The 26890-nt window shown below is 38.8% G+C and overlaps 1 protein-coding gene and 1 long non-coding RNA gene across 19 annotated transcripts in view; one reads left to right on the top strand and one right to left on the bottom strand.

Annotated features, from left to right (window-relative positions):
* Nucleotides 1–4066: 4066 nt before the first annotated feature.
* Nucleotides 4067–6432, bottom strand: LOC117665560 (uncharacterized). Of its 2 annotated transcripts, none has more exons than XR_004591401.3 (3): nt 6195–6432; nt 5824–6053; nt 4067–5027 (listed from the first exon to the last, which is right to left on the bottom strand). It is a non-coding gene; the product is annotated as an uncharacterized LOC117665560 (long non-coding RNA). The 2 variants fall into 2 exon arrangements; XR_004591402.3 differs by having other exon boundaries at nt 4067–5120; nt 6195–6382.
* The window catches only part of GPHN (gephyrin), a 243729-nt gene continuing 222024 nt past the window's right edge, over nt 5186–26890 (top strand). For 14 of the 17 annotated variants that reach the window (XM_034417588.3, XM_034417586.3, XM_034417584.3 and 11 more), the window contains exon 1: nt 5186–5630. In XM_034417588.3, the coding sequence (XP_034273479.1) occupies nt 5567–5630 (64 nt within the window). In that variant the 5' untranslated portion in view covers nt 5186–5566. Of the gene's footprint in view, nt 5631–5816; nt 5951–6524; nt 7324–26890 lie in introns of those variants that run through there. The other 3 variants (XM_087882622.1, XM_087882624.1, XM_087882620.1) reach the window with 3 other exon arrangements.

Here is a 26890-nt window from a genome sequence, read left to right as displayed (position 1 = left end):
ATACACTATTCTTTCAGATTGGTTTATGATGACAGCGTAAATAATAGGTTTATTTTGCAGCACTGGTTACATTGTTCAAATGTATGACATTTCATTCAACATCACCATTTTTAGAACAGATATGTCATATTTCTTTATGTATATAGACCAAGAGCAGTGGTGGGTTCCTCCCGGTTCGGCCCGGTTCCGCTGAGCCAGTAGCGATGACGATATGACATCACCGAACCGGTTCTGCCCCCCCCGCCTCCCCCACCCCCTGCATTATTCTTACCTTTTATTTGGCCCCACCCCCAATCTATTGCTGCCTCCTGAGTCCCAGCTGATGGCTAGAGGGAAAAAAACTGTTTAAACTCTTGCCACAGGGCTTCAAAGGGCTGCCCTACAGCTGATCAGTGTTAAAAGAAAACAAATGAGTAGGGTGCCTGCAAAAATAAATGGGTAGACCAGTGCCTGCAAAAATACATGAGTAAATCAGTGCCTGCAAAAATAAATGGGTAGATCGGTACAGCTCTGCAAGCAGTTAAAAGCCTGGTAGACCAGTACCTCTGCTAAATCCTAAATAATTGTCACATGACCATCAAGCCACGCCCACAAAATAAGCCATGCCCACAGAACCGGTAGTAAAAAAATTTAGAACCCACCCCTGACCAAGATCCTTAATTATGACCATAATGGCTGGAGTTATTGGGGGATGCAGCTTGTCAAGAATATGACATTCAGTCACCTGTTTTAGGCATTTTTATTTTAAGAAAATGATAGATAACAGCAGCTTTAGTTGGTATTAACTGGCAAAATGTTCTTGGATATGTTGGCTATCTTAGATGTTACCAATTTTAGTGAGTAAGGCTTAATTTTTTTTAAAAATCACAGCGATAAATGAAATAAATATTGCCCATACATTAATGGTCCATTGAGCTATTTAGTTTATTTGGATAACAAAACCAGAATTCTATTAACTGAATGGTAACTGAGTGGAGTAAAAATCTTGTAAATTTGAATGTGCACTAATGAAAAGAAATAAAATTCTATTTGCTACTATTGATTGCAAAAGACTGTATCTTCAAAAGGAGAATGTTTTAAAGCAGCAAGAATGTCTTCAAAACAAGTAAGAGCCTGTAAAATTGACTTAAGGAATTAATGTCTAATATTTTAACTCAGAGATGTGTATAGTAAGCCACAATGACATGGGTCATGACATTATTGGGCAATTATGTAGGATGTGGTCTGTTTATAGAATTCCAATGAGATTTATTTAACGTGTACATGAAGAGTGCATCAGTGTCAAATGTTTGGAGAAGTGCTGTTATTGATTCCGTTACAAAGATAACAATGGGCTAACAATAAGCAATATTTGAGAAGGACACATATATATCGTGTTTCCCCGAAAATAAGACCCTGTCTTATATTTTTTTTGAACCCTGAAATAAGTGCTTGGCCTTATTGCCATCCATTCAAAAGCTCAATTGGGCTTATTATCAGGGGATGTCTTATTTTGGGGAAAACAGGATAGCTTATATTTGGTATGGAGGTTGCAGACCAGATTATTGCCCTTCACCACAGAGAGTCCCTAAGTTAAGAATGAGTTCCATTCCTAACTCTGTCTTTAACTGAAATGTATATGCAAGTTGGAAGACATACTTGAAATGGGGTGTCTATTACTAAAAATAGCAGACAGCATTGTCCTTCCTAGAGTCAATGAACTGCTGAAGCCATGCAATGTTTTTATGAACTGCTGAATGATGCATTTATATATATATAGCTTGTTTTTAACAACTCATGAAAACATTGTGCAGCTTCATCAGTCTGTTGGCTCAAGGAAGAATGCCATGTGCCATTTTTAGTAGTAGGCAGCCTGCTGGTAAGTATGGGTTGTCCATAAGTTGGATATTATTAACCAAGACTGCCTATGGACGACTCAGTAATGTATCCAAGGAAGAAAGTTATTGTACAATTGTTGATTTAGAGAAAGTATATGCTAAAAGTGAAGATGCTTGAATTATAAGATATTTTGTGTGAATATGGACAATAAAATTGTTTGTCTATTAGGGAATATTATGAAAATAAAGCAGACAAAAACTTCTCAGCAGAGGCATTTGTAGCAGAAATTAGATTCTCTCCCCCAACTTTACTTTTATAAAGTTTTAAAAACTTAAATTATTTTAGAGTCCAGGTAAATTTGAAAGATTTTTGAATTAATTATAAAGAATGTTTCCTGTGGGGAAATGTAGCTTTTGATTTTTTTAAAAAAAACATAAAAATTTAAAAATGGGATACTAGAGGTAACTAAAAATTATAATTAAAGGAGAAGAGCATAGTAATATTACTAATAGTGCAATAGAAACATCTGCCTCTATAGAGAAGCTGTGTCTAAAAGATGTTATGGAAGAGAAACAAGATTTTACCTGACAAGATCAAATCAAGATTACCTGAATTGAAAATGAATTGACAAAAGACAGAATACAGCAATTATATGGAAAAATATATTACATTGGAGATACAAAAGAAACCAGCTGATGTTTTAAAAATTAATCATACAAATAATGAACTAAGAGAATGACCTGAATAATGTTCCTAAATCAGATTTAGTAAAGATGCTTGTTACAGCTTTGAAGAATTTTATGAGAAGCAACAAAGAAAAAACGAAAAGAAATCAAGTTTTACAATATTATTTGAATGGACTAAAAATTAAGATTGTTAGAAGTAAAGAATATAAAGTAGGTTTATTTGATCAAGGTTAAAATAGATGTTTTGTTATTTTTGGTACTCCTTAATTGGTTTTTGCTGATACCAGGACTGAAATAACAATGCTTTATGGATTTGTTTATAGATAAGAATTGGGATATGGGATATAGAAAGAAGAGATCTTTTGTTGTATTGTAAGAGGAAGTAGTAAGTTACTAAAATTGTTCATACTTCTTGTGATAACATGGGAAGTCACTTCTTTATATATATCTTTTCTTTTTATTTACTATATTCTTTTCTTATTTCTTTTCTATTTTTTTATGCACCTTCTACTTTTTTAATTGTTAGTTTGTATTAGTTTTTAATACTGTAATCATAATGTTTAGTAAAATTACTATAAATATATGTATCAAAGACCAAGGCAAGTGAATTTGACAACCAGATTGGAGTAAAGAGATGAATTTATGTACTGCGTTAGAATGTTTACTAAAGATGGGGAAATGGATAGAGAATTTTTTAAAGATGTGCAAACTGATAGAAAGATGATGGATAGCATGCAGCCTGCTATAGTATTATTGGTCTTGAAAGAAACAAAAATGTCTCTGTAGTGTAATATATTAAAGTTCACAATGTTATAATTGTTACGTGGAAGTATGACTTTGGTGCATCAGGAGGAACATAAATGTAAGATGAATACAGTGGGAATGAGGTACTTATGTGTATTGGTAAAACAAGAGGAAATAGGATCAAGTATGAATGTGGAGTGAATATAAAGTGAGTGATCAGGAAGAAAGAAGAACGGTGAGATGGTTTGGCCATATAGAGAGAATGAATGAGAATTCAATAACAAAACAAATTTATTGAAAGAAAGTGACTAGAGAGGATGGAAAAGACAAAGTTATGCTTCAATAGTTTTCCTTATTTCATGCCTTTAATTGCTTTGGCTTACCGCCTTTTTGTGCTTTGTACAGCACTACTCACTCTGAAAGGGAACAACACGTTGGATATGTACCTATAAAATTAGGATTCTATAAATATGTACCCTGGAATAAGCTTCAATGAACATAGTGAAAGCTATTTCAAGTAAACACACAGAGTATTAGGCTATAAATATTATATGGACTTCATATAATGAGGTATGAAAAGGATTCTCTTTTGATGATAGGTTCTGTTATGATAAACTCCTGATGTATAGGTTTTTTTAAAAAAGTGTCTGGAGTTACATTTGTGTTCTGCATGTGGGAGTTCCTCATGCTCTTTTAAGCTTTTGCTTTGATGTTTGAGATCTTTTGCCAGAATACTTCATTTTCTCCCTTCCTGTTTAATTATGTTGCAATGCTCCAAGTTCTTGGAACAGATTAAATACACTGTTTAAAAAATCAAATACATTATTAACTCTTTAATACAACTTTTGCATTTTATTACACTTGAAAATAAAGTTTATGGCCCAATTATAAGAATATTTTCTTTTTATTCTAACTTATTTTTGTTGCATAAAGAATTTATACTTTATTTAGTCTGTCTGCAGCCATTGACCTTAGTGAAACAGCAACTAAAAATGCTCCAGAACGTACGCCCGGAAAGATATATCTATTTAAAATCTGTGGACTTTTGTGGAATAATATTTTTCTATTTGGGGGGCAATTTGTTATAGTTTGGATTTGACACCACATTGTCACGTAATGCTAATTTCCGCGTTCGCATCATGGCATTTATCCATGTGGTAGCAAAGATTGTGTCTATGCATAGCAAATGAAATATGGTATACTACATTTAGGTACTATTTGCGGTATGCATTTGCAAGCCGTGCAGGTGTGTAAAACTGCAGTGGCAGGTTCACACGAGGCAGTGAATGTGAACAGAAAGTAAGAGAACACGTTGTATTAGGCTTGCACTGACACGCGAATTAAATGCTCAAATAGCTTCTCCCCGAACACAGACCTTCTTCCACTTCACTGCCTTTTTACGCTTTGCCATACCAAGAAATTCCCATGGGGTGCATATGCCGTGCATACAATATAGAGCAGTAAACGTGGGTGTAATGTGAATAAATGCAACCTGTTCGCAGAGGTGCCGGGTAACCGTCAATCGCAATAGGTGCAGGCGGCAGCTTGCACGTATGAATGCAGTGCGGTATATGCCAATGCTTCGCGATGCAGTCAGTTACATGTGGATGTAAAAATGGTGACTGATGCATGTGTCGGCGCAGTGTAAGTGCACGCAACAGAACGCTTGCATATTCCAGCTAAAGGCAGGACGTGATCCCTCCACACAGTCTCGGCTGTTTTCATGAATATGGAAAAGAGCTACCGGGGATCTGCCGGCAGGCGAGATTGGTACGTTTTCTGCGCAAAAAAAATAAAATAGCCATCAACTTCGTATTCCCTCCGCACCGCTACAGCAGGACCTCCCCGGCTCTTCTCGCAACCCAATCGGATCTGAAGGAGTAAAAGCGAAGCAGAATAAGAGAAGAGACTACCTAGCCAGCTTTCGGCGCTCGATTGCTTTCGACTGAACCCCGAGCGCTTAGAGGAATCCTCTTTTTTTCGCTAAAATCTCGCCCGCGTTGTATTTGGCTCCTCCTTTGGGCAGCTCCGATTCGTCTGACCTTTCCAAAGGCTCCGCCTTTCTCCCCTTCCGGGCCCGCCCCCTCCGTGCAATCCGGCCTAACCGCGCGCGCTCCCAGGGACCGCCTCTTTGGAGGCCGGCTCCGCCCCCCCCCCGCCCTCCTCCCTCGCTCCACCTCGCCCGTTTTCCCTCTCCCCTCCTCCTCCTCCTCCTCCTCCTCTCCCCCCCCACTTCCTCGCTCTCGCGCTCCTTCTCCCCCCAACTGCCCCCCCCTCCCACCCGCCTCCCTGTCAGTGCGGTGGCTGCGCTGGGAAACATGGCGTCGGAGGGGATGATTTTAACGAACCACGACCATCAAATCCGCGTCGGGGTTCTCACAGGTAACGAACCGCGACGGGGAAGCCGGGCAGAGGTGGCCAGGCGGTTGGGGCTCTCCGCCAGGCCGTTCCGTGCAGGGTGTACCCGCCGCGGGCGCCGCGCCGCCGACGTTGCCGCTGCTGCTGCTGCCGCTGCCACCTTTCTCCTCTGTGGCCCCGCCGCCGTCACTGCACCGGGACCCCGAGCGCCGCTTACCGGGCTCCTCTCTCGCACTTCCCTCCGAGCTCGGGCTGAGGCTGGCAGCTTCGGGCAGCCGCCGGCTGAGGAACAACGAGGAGCAGCGCGGGCGAAGCTGCCGCCTTGGCGGGCGACCGTAGCGCTGGTGGGGATTGGGCGCTGCTCTGGTTGCCGCATGCGGGCGGGAGGCTCTTCAGTGCCGCAGCCTCGAGTTCGCCGCTCCCGCTGGGGACTGGCCCGTAAATAACCTGGGGGAGAGAGTGTGTGTGGGGGGGGGAGGAGAGAGGAAGAGGCGTTGGAGGGGGGGAGGACACACACGGGACACCAGCCCGGAGAAACCGGCTTTGCCCGGGGCGCGGTGGGACAACCGGGAGTCTCCGGAAAAGTACCTTGCTGGACGGGCGGCGTGATTCCTCCCCTAGTGTGGAGCCCGGGAGGCTTCCGAGCTCGGCATCCCGATCCCGGCGGGTGGGAAAGCGGAGTGGGATAACTACTGCCCCCACCCCCACCCCCACCCCGGGGCCGCTTTCGGTGGAAGCCACTTCTGCCCTTCCCTTCTTTTCCCACTCTGGGGGAAAGCCGCGAGCGTTTGAAGCGTGGAGAGAGGAAGGATCGTGGGGAGCGTGTGGTGGAGGCGGGGGGGGGGAAGGGAGGGAGTCACGATCACGAGTCTTGGGTGGAAGCCCTCGGCAACCTGCCCGCGGTGGGCCCACGTTCCCAGTTACGTTGCTGGGGAAGGGGGGAAGGAAGAAACAGCAGCCGCTGCTCCGGGTAGCTTCCTCCACCTCTCCTCCGCTCGCAAAACGCTTTTGCGAGCGGAGCAACCAGGGACAGTTTACTGACGCCTCCACATTATCTTTAGGTAGCACTGGCAGCTGGGAATGGGCCCGATGTGTTCGGTCCTTCCAGCTGCACCGCCGGGAGGAAAGATAACAAGTGAGTGGAAGGAGCCACCGAATCAAGGAACAACCTGGGAAAGAGTAGCCACCAGGGTAATGAGAGGAGCTGCTCTCCTCTCCCCGAGCAATATTGTAGAAATAGCTGATCGCATCTCTTCAGAGACAGCATGTGAGCAAGTGGCTGTAAGTGGCCCCTTCTTTTTACCAGTGTTCCCTTGCCTGGGTGGTTCTGCAGAAGAGAAAGGGATAAAGAGCACTGCCTTTTGTATCTCTTATGCTTGCACTGGACTGGATAATAGTTGGGGCTGCTGAGCCTAACTGATCCCTTAGGGGAGAAAGGGCGAGTGAGGAGAGACAGTAGCTGTTCTCTCTCATTGTTGCTTCTTGGGTTGATAAATATCTTTGAACTGCCATTTGTTTAGTCACTTTGGTAGGAGAAGGTGAGCAGAAGTGTAGAGGAGGAGGAATGCTTTTAGCAGGTTGCCCTTCAGTGGCAGGGGTGGGAAGTGAAGGTGTTATTGAGATGCTGAAATATTGTTAGTTGTGCCTGTTGGGTGCTGATTAGAGATACCAGCCCTGCCTTTGGAAAATAACTTCCAGCATGTTGCCTATTTCTGTGGTGAGTTATAAAACCTTTTATTTTTTCCTTCCATTTCTCATTTTAGGGTGATTTTTGTGAAACAGTAAGCTAACTGGCTTAACTATTAAATAAATTGGAGATGTAGAATTCTCTTCCTAAAGTGAATTGTTTCTTCTGCACTTTAAACACATTTTTCTAAACTGGGCAATGAAACTTGTTTTTGTTTGTACTGAAAAATGAAAGAAGATAAATGGTAGAATGAAAGAAGATAAAATAGTCTGATGTTAAATTGAATAGCTAATTGGAAATGTATTTATGTAGCCTTGGTATGAAATCAATGATTCTCTTTAAAAGAGTGTTCTGTGTTGCTGTATTGCATGCTTGGCTGTCCCAGATTTTGAGGAAGTCTATGGTCTGTCTATGAATAGCTAATTGGAACCTTCCTGAGCCTGAATGTGACAGAGGGAAATCCCTGAGTCTGATGATGCGCTGTTCTCTTCCTTTAGTACTGAAACTACAGTTTCTGATATTTATTATCAGTAGCTGCTAATTAAATAGGGTAATTTTTCCTTCTTTTCTTTACTATCGTAGCATATAGAATATAAAACTATAGAAATTGTTGATAGGAAGAAATGTACACCATATTGCTCATTTGGTTTACATCCTGCCTTTCATACAGAAGCTCAAGGCATCATTCACAGCACTCCTATCATTTTTCCTGGCAACAAACGTGGTGACATAAATTGTGGGAGGAGAGATTGACTGGCCCAAAGTCACCAGGCAGGTTCCAGATCTGAAGGTAGACTGGGTCTCCCAAGTACCAATCTAATTCCTTAAGCCAATGTTTCCTAATCTTGGCAACTAACAAGTGTGTGGATTTCAGTTTCAAGAATTCTCATAAATGGCCATGTTGGCAGTAGAATTCTTGAAAGCCACACACCTGGAAATGGTCAAAGTTAGGAAATATTGTCTTAATCACTATACTACATTATGTTGTTCTGCTAGTTTAATAGTTACTGCTTTTTTAATATGACTTTTGAGACTAAAGCAAGAATAGTTGGGCTTTTTTTATAACAAGTTGTAAATCTATTTTATGTGTGTTATCTCCAGTAAAATCAAAGTGCTCTTGTATAGCTGCAAATGTCAGTGATCTTCTAGTATTATAAGTATACTGAGATTCTGACAATAATAGTTTCAAATAAGAAATAGTGTCTAGTATTGTTCCTTGCTTAATAGAGTAATCCAAAAGGGTCATAACTGTAGCCAAATACACTGCACACACATTACATTTTTAAATTATGATATCAATGAAGTAATTAAATATATTTGTTAGTGTTTTCTTAACCCCCATTCCTGTATAAGTAACTGAGTTGAAGGAATTCAGCCCTAGATCCTGAAAAGTGGAACACCTGAAGTCCAGAATTTTAGATTTATCTTCATTGTGTCTCCCTACTGGGGAGGGGCATTGGCCACTTTTATGGTAATATAATACAATAATACAATATTTAATTTCATTAAATATTTCATTACAGAAGATAGAAAAATAAATTGCTTTAATGTAAAGGAAAATGGACAGCAGTATTTCATGAAATAATTCGTTGTAGGAGTTCCTTGTATACGTTTTACACTGGTATTATTAATAATACTTGACAAACTTATTTCACAAATATTAAGAATTTCCAGTGTCAAAACTATTGTTATTAAATGATAAATACATATTTTTTCTTAAGATCACTCAGTCTTACTTTAACCCTGGAATGTAAACTACTATACTGAATATTAGCTGTAATCTACTTTTCAAAGAATAGAGAGTATTTAATCTGTATATTCCAAGATCATTAATTTGCTGTTAAGCTGGAAAAAAAATGCTTAAAAATATTGGGCTTTAGCATGTGGCAGCATTAAACTAGCCTTGGATGAGTTCATCCAAGGTTGGCTAGGTGCTGCCACATTGCATGTGCATTTCTATCATGATCTCTTTTAATAAGACTACTGTATTTGGGCTACAACATTTATAGCTTTTCCAAAAAGGTAGTTGTTCCATTCCCTTTTAAGTACATAAAGTGCTATTCATTCTATTGATCAATCCATCGATCCATTCACGCATGCACCCATCCACATACCCGTGTTTCCCCAAAAATAAGACCCTGTCTTATATTTTTTTGAACCCCAAAATAAGTGCTTGACCTTATTTTGGGGCGCATGGAGCAAGATGGGGCTCCTCTTGCCGTCTTACCTGATATCCAGCTCTGCGTTTAAATATTTTCGGGGAGGGCTTATTTTCAGGGGGAAGCTTATTTTAGAGCATGTACTCAAAAGCCTGATTGGGCTTATTATCAGGGGATGTCTTTATTCTCAGGGAAACAGGGTACACATACACATACAGAGAGAGAGGGGGGAGGGAGGGAGGGAGGGAGAGATGTTCTGTGTTTTTGAATTCTGCAGTACTAGATAACTTTTAGAACATTGCAAGAAAAATAGCATTATAATTTAAAAATATAAAATACTATGAGTTATAAATAATATTGTGGGATATTTTATTATAATTATGTTCTCATTTCTGGGTTGAAAAACTGCTGTTCCTCAAAATAAATAAAATGAGGCAAAGTCACTTTAATAAGGTATTTTATGTGTCCAGGTATGTGTCATAAAGATTTTAAAACAAAAATCTGATAAAGGAAAATGCATACTAGTGCTACATGCCCAAATTATCACATAATAACTAAATAAAATATATTATTGTATAGACTTATTCTACCCTTAATAGGCTTTCAAGCATTTTTTTCTTTTTAAATCAGATTGTAGTCTCTTTAAATGACTTGTGTATTAGCAAGTTGCATGGAGCAAATTGACAATTTGTATCCTTCATAGCAAATATTTTTTGCAGTCAGTGCTACTAGTTACATATAGATAGTGCTTATGGTGTTTGGCTATTTCTGCATAGCCTACAAAACTATCCCTCCCCCATTTCATGCTCTCTTGTTGATTAGTCTCTCCCTTTCCTAAAGTGCAAATGTGTAGCGTTAGGAAGAGAGACAGAGTTGACTAATTGGTGTTTTCCTCAGCTGTTCCAGCATCAGTCTGCTGTTCACACTCCTTCCTAGCCGATTAGGTGATTGGTGCTATCTGTATGTCAGTGGGTCTCTATATTTATGTGTGTGCATGTTTGTATCTGAGAGAAAGTGTCTTGACTATGGACACTTCTCCCCATTTGCTGGGGAAACTATACCAAAACATGATTATTAAAGATAAAGGTATTAAAGATGCTGTTAACTTTGAGATCAATAATAGTATGATATTGTTTAATAAAGTTTATTGAACTGAAACTGAGAACGTTTATGTCCTAAGAATTCAAGTTGCTTATGAAAAGCTGTTCTGTGTTGTGCGTATTTAATGAATATGCAGTTTCATACAATTGATTGTCAGTTGTAAAAAAGTGTCTCATAGAAGTACTGTACTGCTGAATCAGGCTCGATAAGAGAATGAAAAGAATGTTGATGATATCAAAATATTAATTGTTTACTTTATAAATACTAATTCAATTTTGAAAGAACTGATATTTGTTTAAATGATTATGAATATATATCAAATCTCAGTTAAATTTGCTTTACTTGCAAATTCATAAATGGAATGAAAAAAGTTAAATAAGCTGTCTTAATTTCTGTATAATATGAGCAATTGGTATAAGCTTAGTTTCTAAGTCACTTGTTAGTTTATGCAAGGGATTCATATTTAATGTGAACTTCCTATTTGCCAGTTCCTCCTGTGTTTCCCAACATTATATTTCTTGCTGCTTTTGGTCAGGGCTGTCAAACTCCCAACCCGTGGGCTAGATGTGTCACGTGCTGGCCACGCCTACACTCGGTTTAGCAAAGGGGAAAAAAGTCCCAATATGTCACATGATGCCACCGTTACGACATGAGTTTGACACCCCTGCTTTAGGTTCTTCAGCTTTCTAGAAGGGAAACAGGAATGAGCAAAATTATCCCTTTCTTTTTGTCAGTGGGATACCTTGTACAGGTAGTTCCATTCACAGGAACTTAAGGTGGTCTAATAAGTGTTCAAAATATATCTAATCCATTTCCAAAAATTGGTAAAACAACTCAATAAGGTTGCATTTTCTCAGTATTATACATGAAGAAGGAGAGAAATGTATTTTGGGAATGTTTTGCTTAAGACTGTGAGGTCACTTCATAATTGAATTGACATATAAACCAATGACATTGTCTGTAAATCAATAGACAGTCCATCAGCAAAATAATACTGTGACATTTAGTCAGAAATTTTTTTTGGTTAAAATCCCTTTGTTAATATTGCTATGAGAAGCATTACTAGTTTAAAATAAGTACCTGTTCACTTTTCTACATATTTGTGATGTAGTGTTCTGTGATTTATTGGCTTTTGATTGTAACGGATATTACTCTTCTTCACTAATTACCATACCGATGAGAAATATCTATGGATTTTTAATTTTTTTTTTTTTTTTTTTTTTGCTTATATGAAGGTTGAATAGTGCCTTCACTCTCATTTCACTGTAACTTGCCAACAGATGGCAGTACTGATGGGCCAGAAACTCTGATGTGTTCTTTGGCATGTGCACTTTCAGTTCAGTTGATGAGGAGTTGCTGTGAGAATAGGTTATACAGTGTTGCTATCATTCATTAAATGGAAGCCTGCTTTGAATATTCATAATTGTACTTTAAGCAGGGCACTATGATTGATTTTTTGACAACTTTTGACAGCTGAAGGAATTCCTTTATTTGAAGTTTACTGCCCAATGTAGGTTATTTATGGTGATGACTGTTGACATGAGTATTGTGCATTGAAAAACCAAAAAAATGCAAGGATGGTGAACTGAGAGAAGCTGATATGTGTGATTAAGAATGGGCGAATAAGATATGATAGAAACCAATATCATATAATAAGGATTGATGAAGTGTTTAAAGACAGTTGGCAGATTACTCAAAAAAAAAATACTATCAAGCCTATAGGTCACATTAATGTGTAATTCTGATGTTATTATCAGAAGGTTTGTGCAACATAGATCCGTACATGGTAATGACAGAAATATAGGATTCAGGTCTGAAATTTACCATCAGTTTTCATTCTCTGAGAACGAAGGTGAGAAGTTTAATCACAGCAAATTGACAACTGACCAAGCATTTTCTTATCTTTATGATCCAGAAAGGAAGCATCATTCAATGGAATGTCATTACAAAGCTTCATTTGAAAAAATAAAAACCTAGGCTTTGCCAGGAATACTCCTAGTTACAGTTTTTTGGGGGGTGCAAATAGTATGATTCACATAGATTTCTTCAAATTTGGTATCACCATCTACTCAAGAGTATTAGACTACTATAGTCAAAACTTTAAACAACAATCAAGCATTGTTCAGAAATACAAACTCTACATTTTGTAGAGCATGATAACATTTGGGTTCCTATCACACAAGCCACCAAAGAGTTAATTGTGGAGTTGGATCTCACCATCTTGCCCCCATCTGCCATATAGTCCAGATTTGGGGCTGTGTGAATTGCACCTTTTCCCAAGGCTGAAGGAATGTATTTGGGGGCATCTATTTGATTCATGTGAAGAGGTGGAAATAATTAGTGCTATCGGGACCTGGTTGAAAATGTGGAGTGCTTTTGTGATGGCTTTATGAAACTTGTTCATCATTGGCAGACATATAGGGAACAGTAGTAATTATGTGAAATAAATACGGGTAGCAAAAGAGTTCATTACATTGAAATATTCCACTGATCAATAGCTGTCAGCAGTTTGGCAGATCAAATCTCACCAGGCTCAAGGTTGACTCAGCCTTCCATCCTTCCGAGGTGGGTAAAATGAGGACCTAGATTGCTGGGAGCAATATGCTGACTTTGTAAACCGCTTAGAGAGGGCTGTAAAGCACTGTGAAGTGGTACATAAGTCTAAGTACTATTGCTATTGCTATTTATTTAAACAGAAATTATAGAGGTAGAAGCATTGCTTCTTATTCTACCCTCTTCTTTGAATAGGAAAACTGGCATAATATTATTGATGCTGCAGCAAAAAAAAAAGTCTAATTAGGGCTACAGAGATTTATAAGATTAATATAATTTGAGAGCAGATTTGAATCAGGAGTTGTGTTAAAACATTAAAAAATACCCCAAACAGTTCATTCCATATGCATACAAAGAGTGAGTAAACATGAAATACAGTTTGCCTTTTACGAATGACTAAAAGTTTTCCAAAACTTCCTGCAATCAGTGTTTTTCAGACCCAAAAAAAAAGGCCAACAGAAGCATATTGATGCCTCTGAACTGGTCAGCAAGCTTGCCCAAGCTTGTTGTAATCTGAGTGCACGGCCAGTGAGAACCATGGAGCATTAAGAATGTAAGTATTCCACTGTATCAGTGCCCTTAGGTAACACTGTGTCCCAAGAGAAAGCATCTGGTTGACTCAGTTCATTGCTGTGGTAAGTAAACCTTCAGGGTAGATGGCTGAGAAAGTTGTGCAGTTTTGAATTTGAAATCAGTCATTTCAACCGTACTGGAAGTGTGCTAATGCTATTCCAGAATTGTTTCACGCTCAGAACAGTGCTATTTTCAGTTAAAAACGTTCAGAAACACTTCTCATAAAGTAACACCTGATTTGAATTCTCAATAAAGCATTTTTCTAACTTCTTGCTTTAGATAGGCTGGAATACAGAGGCAAATTTGCAAGTAGTTGTGAGGGAAGTGGGAAGCAAAAGGTGGTGGGAGAATGATCTGGACACTTGATATGATGAGGCTCAGCTGCTTGCAGAACCTTAGCTAGACTGTGATGATATGTAGTTTCTTTAGTTTGAAGGAAACTTCTGCCAGTTCAATACATGTATACTTGCATATACTTACATTCATTTGCATATTTGCATATACTCAAGTATACTTGTACTTGAACTGTAAGTGATAAATGATATGGCAGGAATCCCACTTTAATCCAGACGATAGCCTGGTTTCTGTTCTGGCTGCCTAGATAAAACAGCAGATGTGACAATGGCCATTTTGCAACTAACAAGTTGCAAAATATAAACATAAATATTAATAAAATCAATATAAAAATAAATTAACAATAGGAAGCTTGTGAAAGAGATGCATCTCTACATCTTTTCTAAATCTAAACCATGAGAATGTAGGAGTCAAATGTAATTTCTGAGAAAAAAATCTATAGCTGGAAAGCAATATACGAGCGGCTCTTTTCCACATGCAAAAAAGGCTTTTCACAATGGATTTTCCTGCAGTTCCTGACATCTGAAGACCTTCCCCGAACCCTGAGAAGGAGCGTATCAGGTAGGACCAATGCCCCATCCATTAGATCTGTGATAAAATGTTAACAGTTTAAAGGTTAGAACCAATATATTAAGTCAGGGATGGGCAAATGTGGCCCTTTTACAACCTGTGGACTTCAACTCCCAGAATTCCTGAGACAGCCAAGCTGGGATAATAAATAGGAATGATCCCTGGACCTTTCACCTGCCTAGTTTTTTGCATTTTTCATCATTTGCAACTACAAATAGTAAAGATAAGAGTAAGACTGTGCAGTACTTTGAACTTGATTGGGAAATGGTGGTGTGGAATAGATGTGCGTGTAATTTATTAAAGCAAGCACAACTCCTTCAATGAGTTATAATAAGTGCTGTGATCATCTTCCCTTATGCTCCAGAGTAATTTTTCCAATTTTAGTGTAAAGCACATTGCAGCAGACTTTTGCATGTTTATAAATTAGCTCATTTTGCTTTTATAGAATATTACCAATCATGAAATAATATTGCAGTTTTTCCCATAAGGTCTCCTACATATATAAAATAAGGAAGGTCTGTATGTCAGTGGAGTTTTTCCTAACTTTATGCTTTTCAAATTTTTTATTCATTTCAATCCATTGCTGCATATGTTTGGACCTACCAAATATCAATATTTTTTAATATTTACCTAGAATATTTTTGTAGATTATAAGTAGATTTAATATAATGTTTGTATATATTTTAAAGGAGTGTCAGAGGAGTGCCAGGATAAGAGCTGATAAATATAGCATTTAAACTAATGAAGGAGGTTATTCTAAGATGATTATAATAATACAGTAGTGTGAGCTAATATATGCAAGTGAAAATATAATGTATACTTTGGAAAACCTAATAAGCCATAGTGGCACAATAGTTAGAATGCAGTATTGCAGACTAACTGCCCACAGGCAGGAACTCAATCCTTACTGGCTCAAGGTTGACTCTGAGGACCCAGATTGTTGGCAGCAATATACTCTGTAAACCGCTTAGAGAGGGCTGTAAAGCACTATGAAGTGGGATACAAGTCTTAAGTACTATTGCTATTTCTAATACACAAACAACACACATACTCACACACACTTTATTTCTGAATGTCTCAATTCCTTCCCCCACTTTCACTTGTGCTGTATTTCAGCTTCTTTTTTTCTTCCTTATCTCAATGGCTGATAATAGAATGCCTGTAAGTTCTCCTGGCTATCTTTCTGCCAAAGCTTTTAATTTTTGCAGTTCTACTGTTCAATACCTGAAGTGCCATCATTCTGACACTATTCACTATTTGAAACTCCATAACACGGCACAGTCCATCCTCTAGATCTCGCCACATGTTCCACAAGGATTTTCTTCCCTCCTTGTCTCAGGGCCAGAATCTCTGGACTTGCAAGCTCCACTTCATGCCATATTTACCAGGTAACACCCTCTCCTGCAGCATCTGCTGTAACCCCCCCCAAACTCTCCCCCCCCCCTGGCCCTTCTCTGCTTTTCCTGCCTGTTTTAATATGCTGTATCCAGCAAATAAACTTGATGGTATACAAGTGCCTCCCAGCATTTCCCCTTTTTAAATATGTGCTTGTTATCTGCCTTCCCTAAAAAAAAAAAAGCCCATGACCCAACTGCTTTCTTTCAGCCAGGCAGTCTCACAAGGATATGTGGGTTTTTTACATGTGTTTTCATTATTGGAGCACCACAACATTAACATTTAAAAAATGGAAATAGCCGAAGTATAATTCATTGTTTTGGGTATTACTATTGCTGGTTTGAGAAAATTTGGCAAAATGGAACCTGGAAGAAAGTTTTGATCATACTTTGTATGCGATAATTCTGTGACATCACACTGATAGCAGAAATGTTCTCCCATTCTCGTTTGATCCTTCAGTTTCTTTCCCCCTTTCCTTCTCCCAAAATTGCAAAAAGTATTATCAGAAGGAAAAAAAAAAGTAAATTATGTGGCTGGTCAGAAATGTGTGACAGGAACTGTAGATCTTCTTGCCTCCCTGGAATGTCCCCCAACCAGCATGTGATCTATTTCAACTCATTTTAAATTCTGTCTAAAAATGGCAAGGGAGAAATATCTTTCTCTCTTATTTCAGTCCTGCCAGCAAGAGCGCAGCAGGCCATTGGGCTTTTCAGAGGTCTCTAAGAAGGAAGACAAGGCTAAATGGGAAAGTAGCTCTTTTTACTTTCTTCTGCTTGTGTTTCTCTGGATCTGGTCCAGCACTTTCCAATTACTTGTTAAAAATCTAAAACTGTGCAAGTGACTGAAAATAATCCAATATGTGATATCGTAATCAGCTGAAGTATTTTTTTGGGGGGGGTCAGGTACTCTCAGAAAGAGTGAACAACATAAAATGAATGTAAAGTCTAACTAATAAAGTGTGCGTATGTATATATAGTCTATGAATTTGTACATGTAAAAACATAAATCAATATTTTATTTAATTATACTGAACTGAAGGCTAATGCTTCATTTTGGAAGAAAAGGCTTTCTGATTATAATGAATTATAGGTAGTCCTCAACTTATAACAGAACTGACCATTTCAAGTTACAGCGGCACTGAAAAAAGTGATTTATCATCATTTTTCACACTTAGAACTGTTGAGGCATCCCATGGTCACATGATAAAAATTAAGATGCTTGGCAACTGACTTATATTTATAGTTATAGTGTCCAAAGGTGATATGATCACCTTTTGCAACCTTCTAATAAGCCAGGTCAATGAGGTTAGGTTAGTAACAACCATGTTAATAATTTAACAGCTGCAGTGATTCACTTAATAACTGTAGCAAGAAACTTCATAAAATGGGGCAAAACTCACTTAACAAATGTCTCACTTAGCAACAGAAATTTTTGGCTCAATTGCGGTTGTAAATCAAGGACTACTGTGGTGCATAATATGTCAAAAAATAAACCTTGCAGAGTTGATAAATTATTCAAGTGACACAAAGTTTACTTTCAAAAATATTTTGATAGTACCAAAGGATTTCTTATTTACCTGTTTTAAAATATGCATTAATTAAAGATGTCCTTGAAGGTCACCAAAGTGAATGAAAATCACTGGCTATTAGATCATGCTGTTTAACCTGGTAGTTAACCTGACTGTAAAAAAATGTGTAAATAATCAGAAATGTAAAACTTTGTGTTTCAGAAATTTTCCAAAAGCAAGTTACATTATAAAAATGAAGTGATGGTTATATTTGAAAAATACTTTAAAATGTGCGTGCAAAGAAATGAGCTTTAACTTCATAAATCACAAATAATATTCAAAATATGGGTAACTAAAATGATAACTCATATAAAACTTAAGTATGCTATAAGAATAGTGTTATAATTTATGTAAGATTCATATATAAAAACTAGTATATTTTATGTGTAAATAGGCTTCAGAGACTGTACTTTTAAAATACAAACTTAATCTAAATGGTGCATCAGAAGAGCTTATTCAGGTATTTGTGTACATAGATTTAATAATAATGTATTATAATAATAAGGAATTCTTTTGGCATCTAAGATTTCTTTGATGGAACTGTATGAAGAACAGCAGCAAACAAAGGGGAAGGGAAATGTTACGTTGAATTAGAAGGGATACAATAAGGCTGGTATGTGTGTATATATACTATTACTAGAGATGTACAAAATTTGAAAACAGAATATTCCAAGGACATTCCAGAAAATTCTATGCTGACCCTTTCCCAAACTATACTGCTCTGGGGCCCTTGCTCTTGTTTACAAAAATATATCCTCTAAATCAGAGCCTCAATAATTGAGGCAATTCAGTAGGTTCTGGATGTAAATCAACATTGAAGTACTTTCAGTTTAGAGGATTTACTTCTGGAAATGCTCCTGGAACGACAAAGAGGAAGTGAATCAGCATGGATTAGAGGGAAAAGCGGCATTCCCAAATTTTCTTCAATGCTTAGTTCCAAAATCAACAAACACTGTGTGTCCTTAATTCATATATAGCATCCTTAGCCTAAGAAGCAATTTGCAGAGAAAGTGTAAATTTAAAAAGCCATAGAAATTAGTGACATGAAATAAAAATAAGGAAATGAAATACAACTAGTTTTTAATTTACAACTACTGTTCAATACAGTAGAAATATCCAGATCAGCTGTCTGTTACACCTCCTGCAGAGAAACTATGAGCTCTAAATCTGTTGAGAGAGGGAAAAGGATGTGCACACGCACACACACACACACACACACCAGAATAAGTACAAATAGTAATGGACAACAGTAACATATTAATAACACAAATAGTAATCGCATTAATAACACAATGGCACAATGAAATATGTGGCTGTATATTAGGGGTGAAATTCACTTACCTTCGCTACCGGTTTGCAAATGTGAGTACGCGTGCTTCCTCCATGCATGCACAGAGCCTTCTGCCCATGCGCAGAGGGTAAAAAATGGGAAGTGATGACGTCTGGGTGGGTAGGCGGAACCTCACACTGCCGGTGCTATTGGTTCGCCTGAGCCGGATAGAACCGGCTGAATTTCACCACTGGTGTACGTGTATGTGAGATAAGTTTATGGTTGGCAATTACTTGTTTTCTCCTTTAATTATGGATTTTGTATTAGTAATATAATTAACATATCAAAGTGCGCTTGAATCTCTGCCTTCTCATCTTCCAGTCTAAAAATGACATTCTTCATATCTCTCTTCGCCTCTCCTGTCCACTCCACCATCTATTTCTCTTACTTACCAAGTTGCAATCTTCCATATTTCATAGTTATCACTAGAGGAACTTATACATATTTATCTCCTTATGTTTTTGATTATTTTTCTTAGAAAGATTGAGACTTTCACATTTTTTAATAGGATTGAGAAGAAGTATAGTACATCACCAATCTTAGATGTTCTATACTACATACATTCTCATGTTTTGAAATTTTATGTTATTTTTATAATTTTAAAACTTTTTAATCTTAAATTATCCTGATTTTAATGCTAATTTTATTGATCATATTGTATATCCCCAGAGCTCTTCTCTGAGTGAGATAGGCGATTTAAATATATGAAATCTAAACAAACAAACAAACAAACAAACAAACAGATAAATAAAATCTTTCTAGTGTTCTCCACTCCATTTCCACATTCTTAATTAATTTTGGAGAGTGCTAGTCATTTTGTCCTGTATGCCACAGGTGCAACCGAAGTCCAGTTTTACTAAAACCCACTATTCTTTGCAAATTAGTAGATTCTAGAGATTATAGTACCTGGCAAATCAGTATGTGGCTGCTCAGATTCCATTAGCAGTATAGACTACACGGACATGTTTGATTTGTGTAACAAAATAACTATATTCTCAACAGTGTTCCTATTCAAAGCACATTTTTCCTAAAGTAAGGACCATTGATTTTTATAATGTTAACTTTTCAAATAAGATCATTTAGAACTGCAGCCTTATTTTAATGTAAGGTTTATGATTCAATTATAATTGACTAAGTCTTATTTTTAGACCAATGAATAATGGAAAATCTATTTTTTATGCTCTGCAATAGTGTAATAGTGAACAAGTTTATCACCTGTTTCATTCTATTAGTTTGAGCTATAGTCCAACAGGCAAATGTTCAGGAAACACATACGTCTCTGGTTGGGATGAATTGCTGTAATTTCTGCATTACAAAAGAAGGAAAGAGGAAAATTAATTAAATACTGATATGCTTTCACTGTCAAAGTTCTATTTTTAATCTGCCTGTTCCAGAGTTAACTTGATATGAAAGACATGTTCCAATTTTATCTCGGTGGATTTTGTAAAAGAAAAATCTTTGGGCTTTTCAACATCTTAAAAAAGATCAGAAGCACTGGTCCTAATTAGCAAACATATGAAAGCTTCCCTATAAAGGTCAGAAATTAGTGTTTTCTAAATGAAAATTCATATTGTAAGGAAGTTGACTTATGGAACTGAAAAACAAATCAATACCTCATATATGATTAATTACTCTAAGTGTTGAATATTACAAAAATTAAACTTTGGATCACAACATGGCAAAAATGAAATGTTAAACTTCATTTTACTTCTATTTTTAGGAATAATATGTGTTTAAATATTTTGGCATTATCATAGTAAAAAATGATGATCAGGTTGAAGTTGATATTATAATATTAATGATATTAGAGATTAATTTACTGTTGATTTATCAATATATGACTTACAAAAATGTTAGTTATTTTTTTAATCCTGATTGTTCTTATCTTGAATATGTATCTATTTTCTGACTTCTATTTTCCCTTTGGATACAAGTGGTTTCACGTTGTGTCCTTTTTCTGTAAGTCATTCTGAACTGATATTTGCAAACTAACTGGGTTTTGATGTTGCTGCATCATTTGAAATATGCAAATTAATCCCTATTGCTACTCTTTTTATTCTATTGAGAAATTGTAAAATCCATCTAAATATAGTTTTAGAAAATTCCATAATGTGTTAGCTAAGAATGCAGCCTTTTTTCTTTTTCCACCGTCATTTTTTTTAAAAACAAAAGACTTGGACAGTTTAAAATAAAGACTCAACATTTTACTTCTACTGGAATCTATAGGTCCAATTTTCCTGAAATGTGAGTATTCAGATTTCTCACTTTTGCTAATCTTTCAAATACTAATATTCCTAGTTCTTTTTCAAAGTAGCCTCACCCAGAACAAAAACTAAAAAAAGTTATTTCTCTGAACCAGTGCTATGTAATTGCCATTCTTTTTACTTTTTACTTTTTTATTGCTATACTGTATAAAAGTAAACATCTATGGAGATTCTTAATCACCCAGGTCATGATTGTCCCAAAGGTGCTTTTCAAAAGGCAACTGGACTTCCTTTGTTTTTTCTTGAAGATGTTTCACTTGTCATTCAAGAAGCTAAGTATAAACATACAGTATATACACCGTATAAAAGTATGTGTACTTTTGCCCAGAGACATTCTGAGGGTGAGATGGGTAGTATCTAAATTTGATAAATAAATGAATGAATAAAAAAGACAATAACCATAATCCAAAATAAAGGTTTTTAAAAGAGGGGAGGAAACTCCACATAACTATAATAAATCCCAATACTCCCTCACTCCCCAAAAAAAGGATTGATATGTAAAAGTTTTTAACCGCAAATTAAACCCAGTCCACATAGAATAATATTGACCAATCTTTCAATTATAATGATAAAAGTCTATTGATAAAAGAGTGGGAGTGAACACATTTCCTCCATCCAAAATATTATGATAGAACTAATTATTTCTTTCCAACCACAAAGTATTATTTTATTTGTTACAGAATTTCAAAGCTCTTCATTCCTTATATATAGTTTAACATCACATTGACGTTGATAAATTGTATTACAGATAGTCCTCGACTTACAACCATAATTGAGCCCAAAATGTCTGTTGCTAAGTGAGACATTTGTTAAGTGTTAAGTGAATTTTGTTCCATTTTACTACCTTGTTTGCCACGGTTGTTAAATGAATCACTACAGTTCTTAAATTAGTAACACAGTTGTTAAGTGAATCTGACTTCTCCATTGACTTGGCTTGTCAGAAGGTTGGAAGAGGTGATCACACGACCCCAGGACACTGCAACTGTCATAAATATGAGTCAGTTGTCAAGCATTCAAACTTTGGTCACGTGACCATGGAGATGCTGCAACAGTCATAAGTGTGAAAAACAGTCACAAGTCATTTTTTTCTGTGTCGTTGTAACATTGAAGGGTCACTAAGTGTTGTAAATCGAGGACTACCTGTACTTTCCCTGAAATCATATTAACACTATTGTGAATATTAGAGCAAAACAAGACAACCATAATTCATGTTGGAATCATAATACATCAACTATATTAAATCTAATGGATCTCTCACGTTTATTATTTTATTATTGAATCAACAGATTCACCTAAAACATGTATTTTGTAAGTAGTGGGACAGTTCCATGTGACACAGACAAAGGAAACATGTTGGTGTATAGTTTCATGTTCTTAAGGTTTGTAATTTTGTAATTAAACTGATTGTATTATGTTTGCTAAAGAAATAAATTAAAGAAGTTCTAGGTTTTTTTGATAGTATGGTAAGAACGTCTCAGGCCATATGGGCTGTCATGAAGCTGAAATCGCTGTAAAATTACAATGTGTTTTACTTAAATTATGCTGTAATTTAGTCATGAATAGTGAAAGTATTGCAAGATTTGCATTTTATAAACAGCCTAAGAGAGGGCCAAAAATATTTCAAATATGAAATGAATATGTGTGTTGTGATTTACATATGATTGTTCCCAACGCCCTTCCAAGCTGATCTCGTGGACTGACCCATATGATCCTGTAGTTTGATGACTATGATGCCTGATAGGACTTTCCACGTTACAGGGAAACAGGTTTTGGCTGATAGTTGGGCAATGCTGTTTCCTTGTGGGGTCTTTCATGGTCAGCACTGTCCTTCCTTGAATTAGCCATTTGGATGGGAATCTGCTTCCAGCAGCTGGCTCATCTGGGCTGCTAGGCACTGCTATTATTTTTCTTAATCAGTAGGAGCGGATGATGTCCGAGCCAGGTATCCAGTTTCTCCCAGAAGGCTGCAGAGTGGGTCAGGAGTGGGATGATCCAGTTGGTCTGGCCAGTCACTGAGTCGAATTGCTTTGGCCACACCTCCTCAGGCCTCCATTGCTTCCAGTTTATTCGACTCAGTGGTTCTGACCAGACATCTTTCTGAGTCTCTCACTCCTGACTGATTAGAGATCAGTTTCTTTAATTTGGGCTGAGCGAGCTGGCCATTTCAGTTTCGGCTGAAAACGCTGCTGCCGCATCTCCGCTGCCGCCACCGCCTCAGCACTCATCAGCTTGGAGGCGGGAGATCGTTATTGCCTTTCAGCTCTTCCTTCTGCGCTGTGCGAGCGGGCCACTTCAGTTTTGGCTGAAAACGCCGCCGCCGCCTCAGCGATCATCAGCTGAGAGGCGAGAGAAGAATTTTTTTGCTAGTCTCGCCTTCGGCGATCTGCAAGCGGACCGCTTCCGTCTCGCCACAGCAGCCACCACCATATTGCATTCTCTTTCTCTTATATTTTCTTCCAGTATTGTTCGATTTCTGCTGTTGGTTATTGTGCTATTTCTGTGCTGTTGCACTACAGTTGGGAGTACATCTGGAATGGTTTTTTGGAGAACACAGCATTTATCCTTTTGGCCTCTGCTTCTCTAGTGTATCTTCTTAGCCTGATAGCTAGTGCTATGAGCCTTCGTATAGGAGTTTGTAGGGCTTCAGATGAAGTCAGGCCCTTGTATTTTTTTCAGTAGCAGAGTCTTATACTTAATCTTCACAGCCTTTGATAATTCCACCAGCTGACTAACCTCTCTCTGAGTAGCCTTGATTTTAGGCTCTAAACTTATTTTCTGGGGGAGAGGAGTTATGAGTACATAACTTTTTTATGAGTTATGAGTACATAGCTTTTTTCCTTGATTGTGTCATCAAGTAGTAGGAAGGGATAATTATTGATGAGTTTGAAGAGTTTTGGCAACTTGTCTGTTGTAATCTGGATACAGAGACCTGGAAGACAAAACAACTCCTGCTATCTCATATCAGGTCAGCACACTTGAGCCTCTAAACAAGAACTTTCCCACTACTGAAACATCGTCTTCTCCCACAAAATGGTTCAGGTGTTTCTTTAACCCATTTGGGTGGGGGCAGTGCCTTCTGTCCTATTCCATGGAACAAGATTTAGTAAGGTTTGCTCAGGTGGCTGATACCATTTGGTGAGCTGATGTTGGACAGCAAATGTCCCAGTTGGAGAGCTCAAATGAATTACTTATTTTATATATTTATTTATTTTTAAATTTGTATACCGCCCTTCTCCCTGAGGACTCAGGGCGGTGAACAGCCAAGTAAAAGCATAAACTACAAACATTAAAATACAATTAAAAAGATATATATAAATTTGGCCCCATGATTAAAAACAATAACAAACAATTAAAAACATTTTAAAAAGTGTTAGGCCAGACCGGCTTGCTGGAAAAAGAAGGTTTTAAGGGCACGGCGGAAGGCACCGAGGTCTTGGATTCTCCTTATCTCTGGGGGCAGCTGATTCCAGAGGGTAGGTGCCCCCACAGAGAAGGCCCTCCCCCTGGGGGTCACCAGTCTACATTGTTTGGCTGATGGCACCCCGAGGAGGCCCTCTCTGTGGGAGCGCACAGGTCGATGGGAGGCCGTCGGTAGCAGCAGGCGGTCTCAAAGATAACTAGGTCCTATGCCATGGAGCACTTTAAAGGTGATAACCAACACCTCGAAGCGCACCCGGAAGACCACTGGGAGCCAGTGCAGCTCACGCAGGAGAGGTGTTATATGGGAGCGCCATGCGGCTCCCGTGACTACCCGCGCGGCCGCATTCTGGATCAGTTGGAACCTCCGGGTGCTCTTCAAGGGGAGCCCCATGTAGAGAGCGTTGCAGTAGTCCAGGCGAGAGGTGACGAGGGCATGAGTGACTGTGCACAGGGAATCCCAACCAAGAAAGGGCCGCAACTGGCGAATCAGGCGAACCTGACAGAAGGTCCCCCTGGCTACACCCATCAGATGTTCCTCCAAGGACAGCTGCGTATCCAGGAGGACTCCCAGATTGCGCGCCCTCTCCGCGGGGGCCAAAGACTCGCCCCCGATAGTCAGTGATGGAGTCAACTGACTATATCGGGATGGCGGGAACCACAGCCACTCAGTCTTGGAAGGGTTGAGCCTGAGCCTGTTCCTCCCCATCCAGATCTGCACAGCCTCCAGGCATTGGGACATCACTTCATGGGCATCGTTGGGGTGGCCTGGGTGGAGATGTACAGCTGGGTGTCATCGGCGTACTGATGGTACTTCACCCCAAAGCCACGATGATCTCGCCCAGCGGCTTCACATAAATGTTGAACAGAAGGGGCGAGAGGACCGACCCCTGAGGCACTCCACATATAAGAGGCCTCGAGGTCGACCTCTGCCCCCCTGCCAACACGAACTGCGACCGGTCTGAGAGAAAGGAGGAGAACCACCGTAACACGGTGCCCCCCATCCCCAACTCTTCCAACCGGTGCAGCATGATACCATGGTCGATGGTATCAAAAGGCGCTGAGAGATCTAACAGGGCCAGAACAGAGGAGCAACCCCTGTCCCGAGCCCTCCAGAGATCATCTACTAATGCGACCAATGCCGTTTCCGTGCTATGCCCAGGCCTGAAACCCAACTGGAACGGCTCTAGATAAGACGTTTCCTCCCGGTACTGTGGAAACTGTCGTGCGACCACACTCTCGACAACCTTCGCCACAAAGCGAAGGTTGGAGACAGGACGATAGTTGGCTAATACTGCCGGGTCCAGGGAAGGCTTCTTGAGGAGAGGCCTCACCACCGCCTCTTTCAAGGCCGTGGGGAAGTAACCCTCACTCAACGAAGCGTTAATAATTCCCTGGAGCCAGCCTCGGGTAACCTCCCGGGAAGCCAGTACTAACCAGGAGGGATACAGATCCAGTAAACATGTGGTCGCACTAAGTCTCCCCAGAATCCTGTCCACGTCATCAGGGGTCACAGAGTCAAACTCTTCCCGGATAACGTTCTATTAGCATGGACTCTTTATGTAAACACAAGAGGGCGAGGTCTGACCCTTCCCTCTCCAAATGTCTTCACTCTTATCTAATCTTTCCTAGAGGAATCTGCCAGTCTGGGAAGATTCTTGTGAAGGTGTCGAACAATAAAGTAGCTAGTTTAAATTCTATGTGTGTGGGTCTGATCATTTAGGCTTGACAGCTCAATTGGTGATAAATACCTACTGACCTATGGTGTCTCTGGGTCACATTCTTCCATTTCTTTGTGTTTTCTAGTGTTTTTTCCCCTCTCTTTCTGTGGTTCTTCTGAGGAACTTCATCTCTTTTGACCAGGAATATTTTATCTTTTCTAGTGTGTTGCTCTTTTATATTTTCCTCCAACGAAGTTAAAAACTTGGACTTCCAGCAGATGTTTAAGTTGTCTTCAAGCAAGAGGTGAATCATCAGACATATTTTGAAGATCAGCACAAAAGTTTCTTAACAGAAAATGTTTTTCAGGGTCTCTCCTGCACCTGCTCCCTCCCAAACTCCCAGATTGTGATATGTGTTTCTTATCTGTTTACTGTTCTGTTGATTTCCCAGAATCTGCTTCTGCTCTTTGGAATATTCACTTGAGTGAATAGCAATAAGATAATGAATGTTTCTGTTTGTATTCATTAGAGAGGCAAACTGCTGGTGCTACTGCATTCCTTTTAATGTGTATTGGCCATTGTGTGCCTGCTTACTCTCTTATAATACCTTCCTCTCCAATCTGTCTGTTCTTTATTGGGGTGGCAGAATGGGT

The sequence above is a fragment of the Pantherophis guttatus genome, chromosome 1, assembly GCF_059756535.1.
Source record: "Pantherophis guttatus breed Tessera chromosome 1, ASM5975653v1, whole genome shotgun sequence".
Taxonomy (NCBI): domain Eukaryota; kingdom Metazoa; phylum Chordata; class Lepidosauria; order Squamata; family Colubridae; genus Pantherophis; species Pantherophis guttatus.
This window is presented reverse-complemented; position numbering and strand designations above follow the sequence as displayed.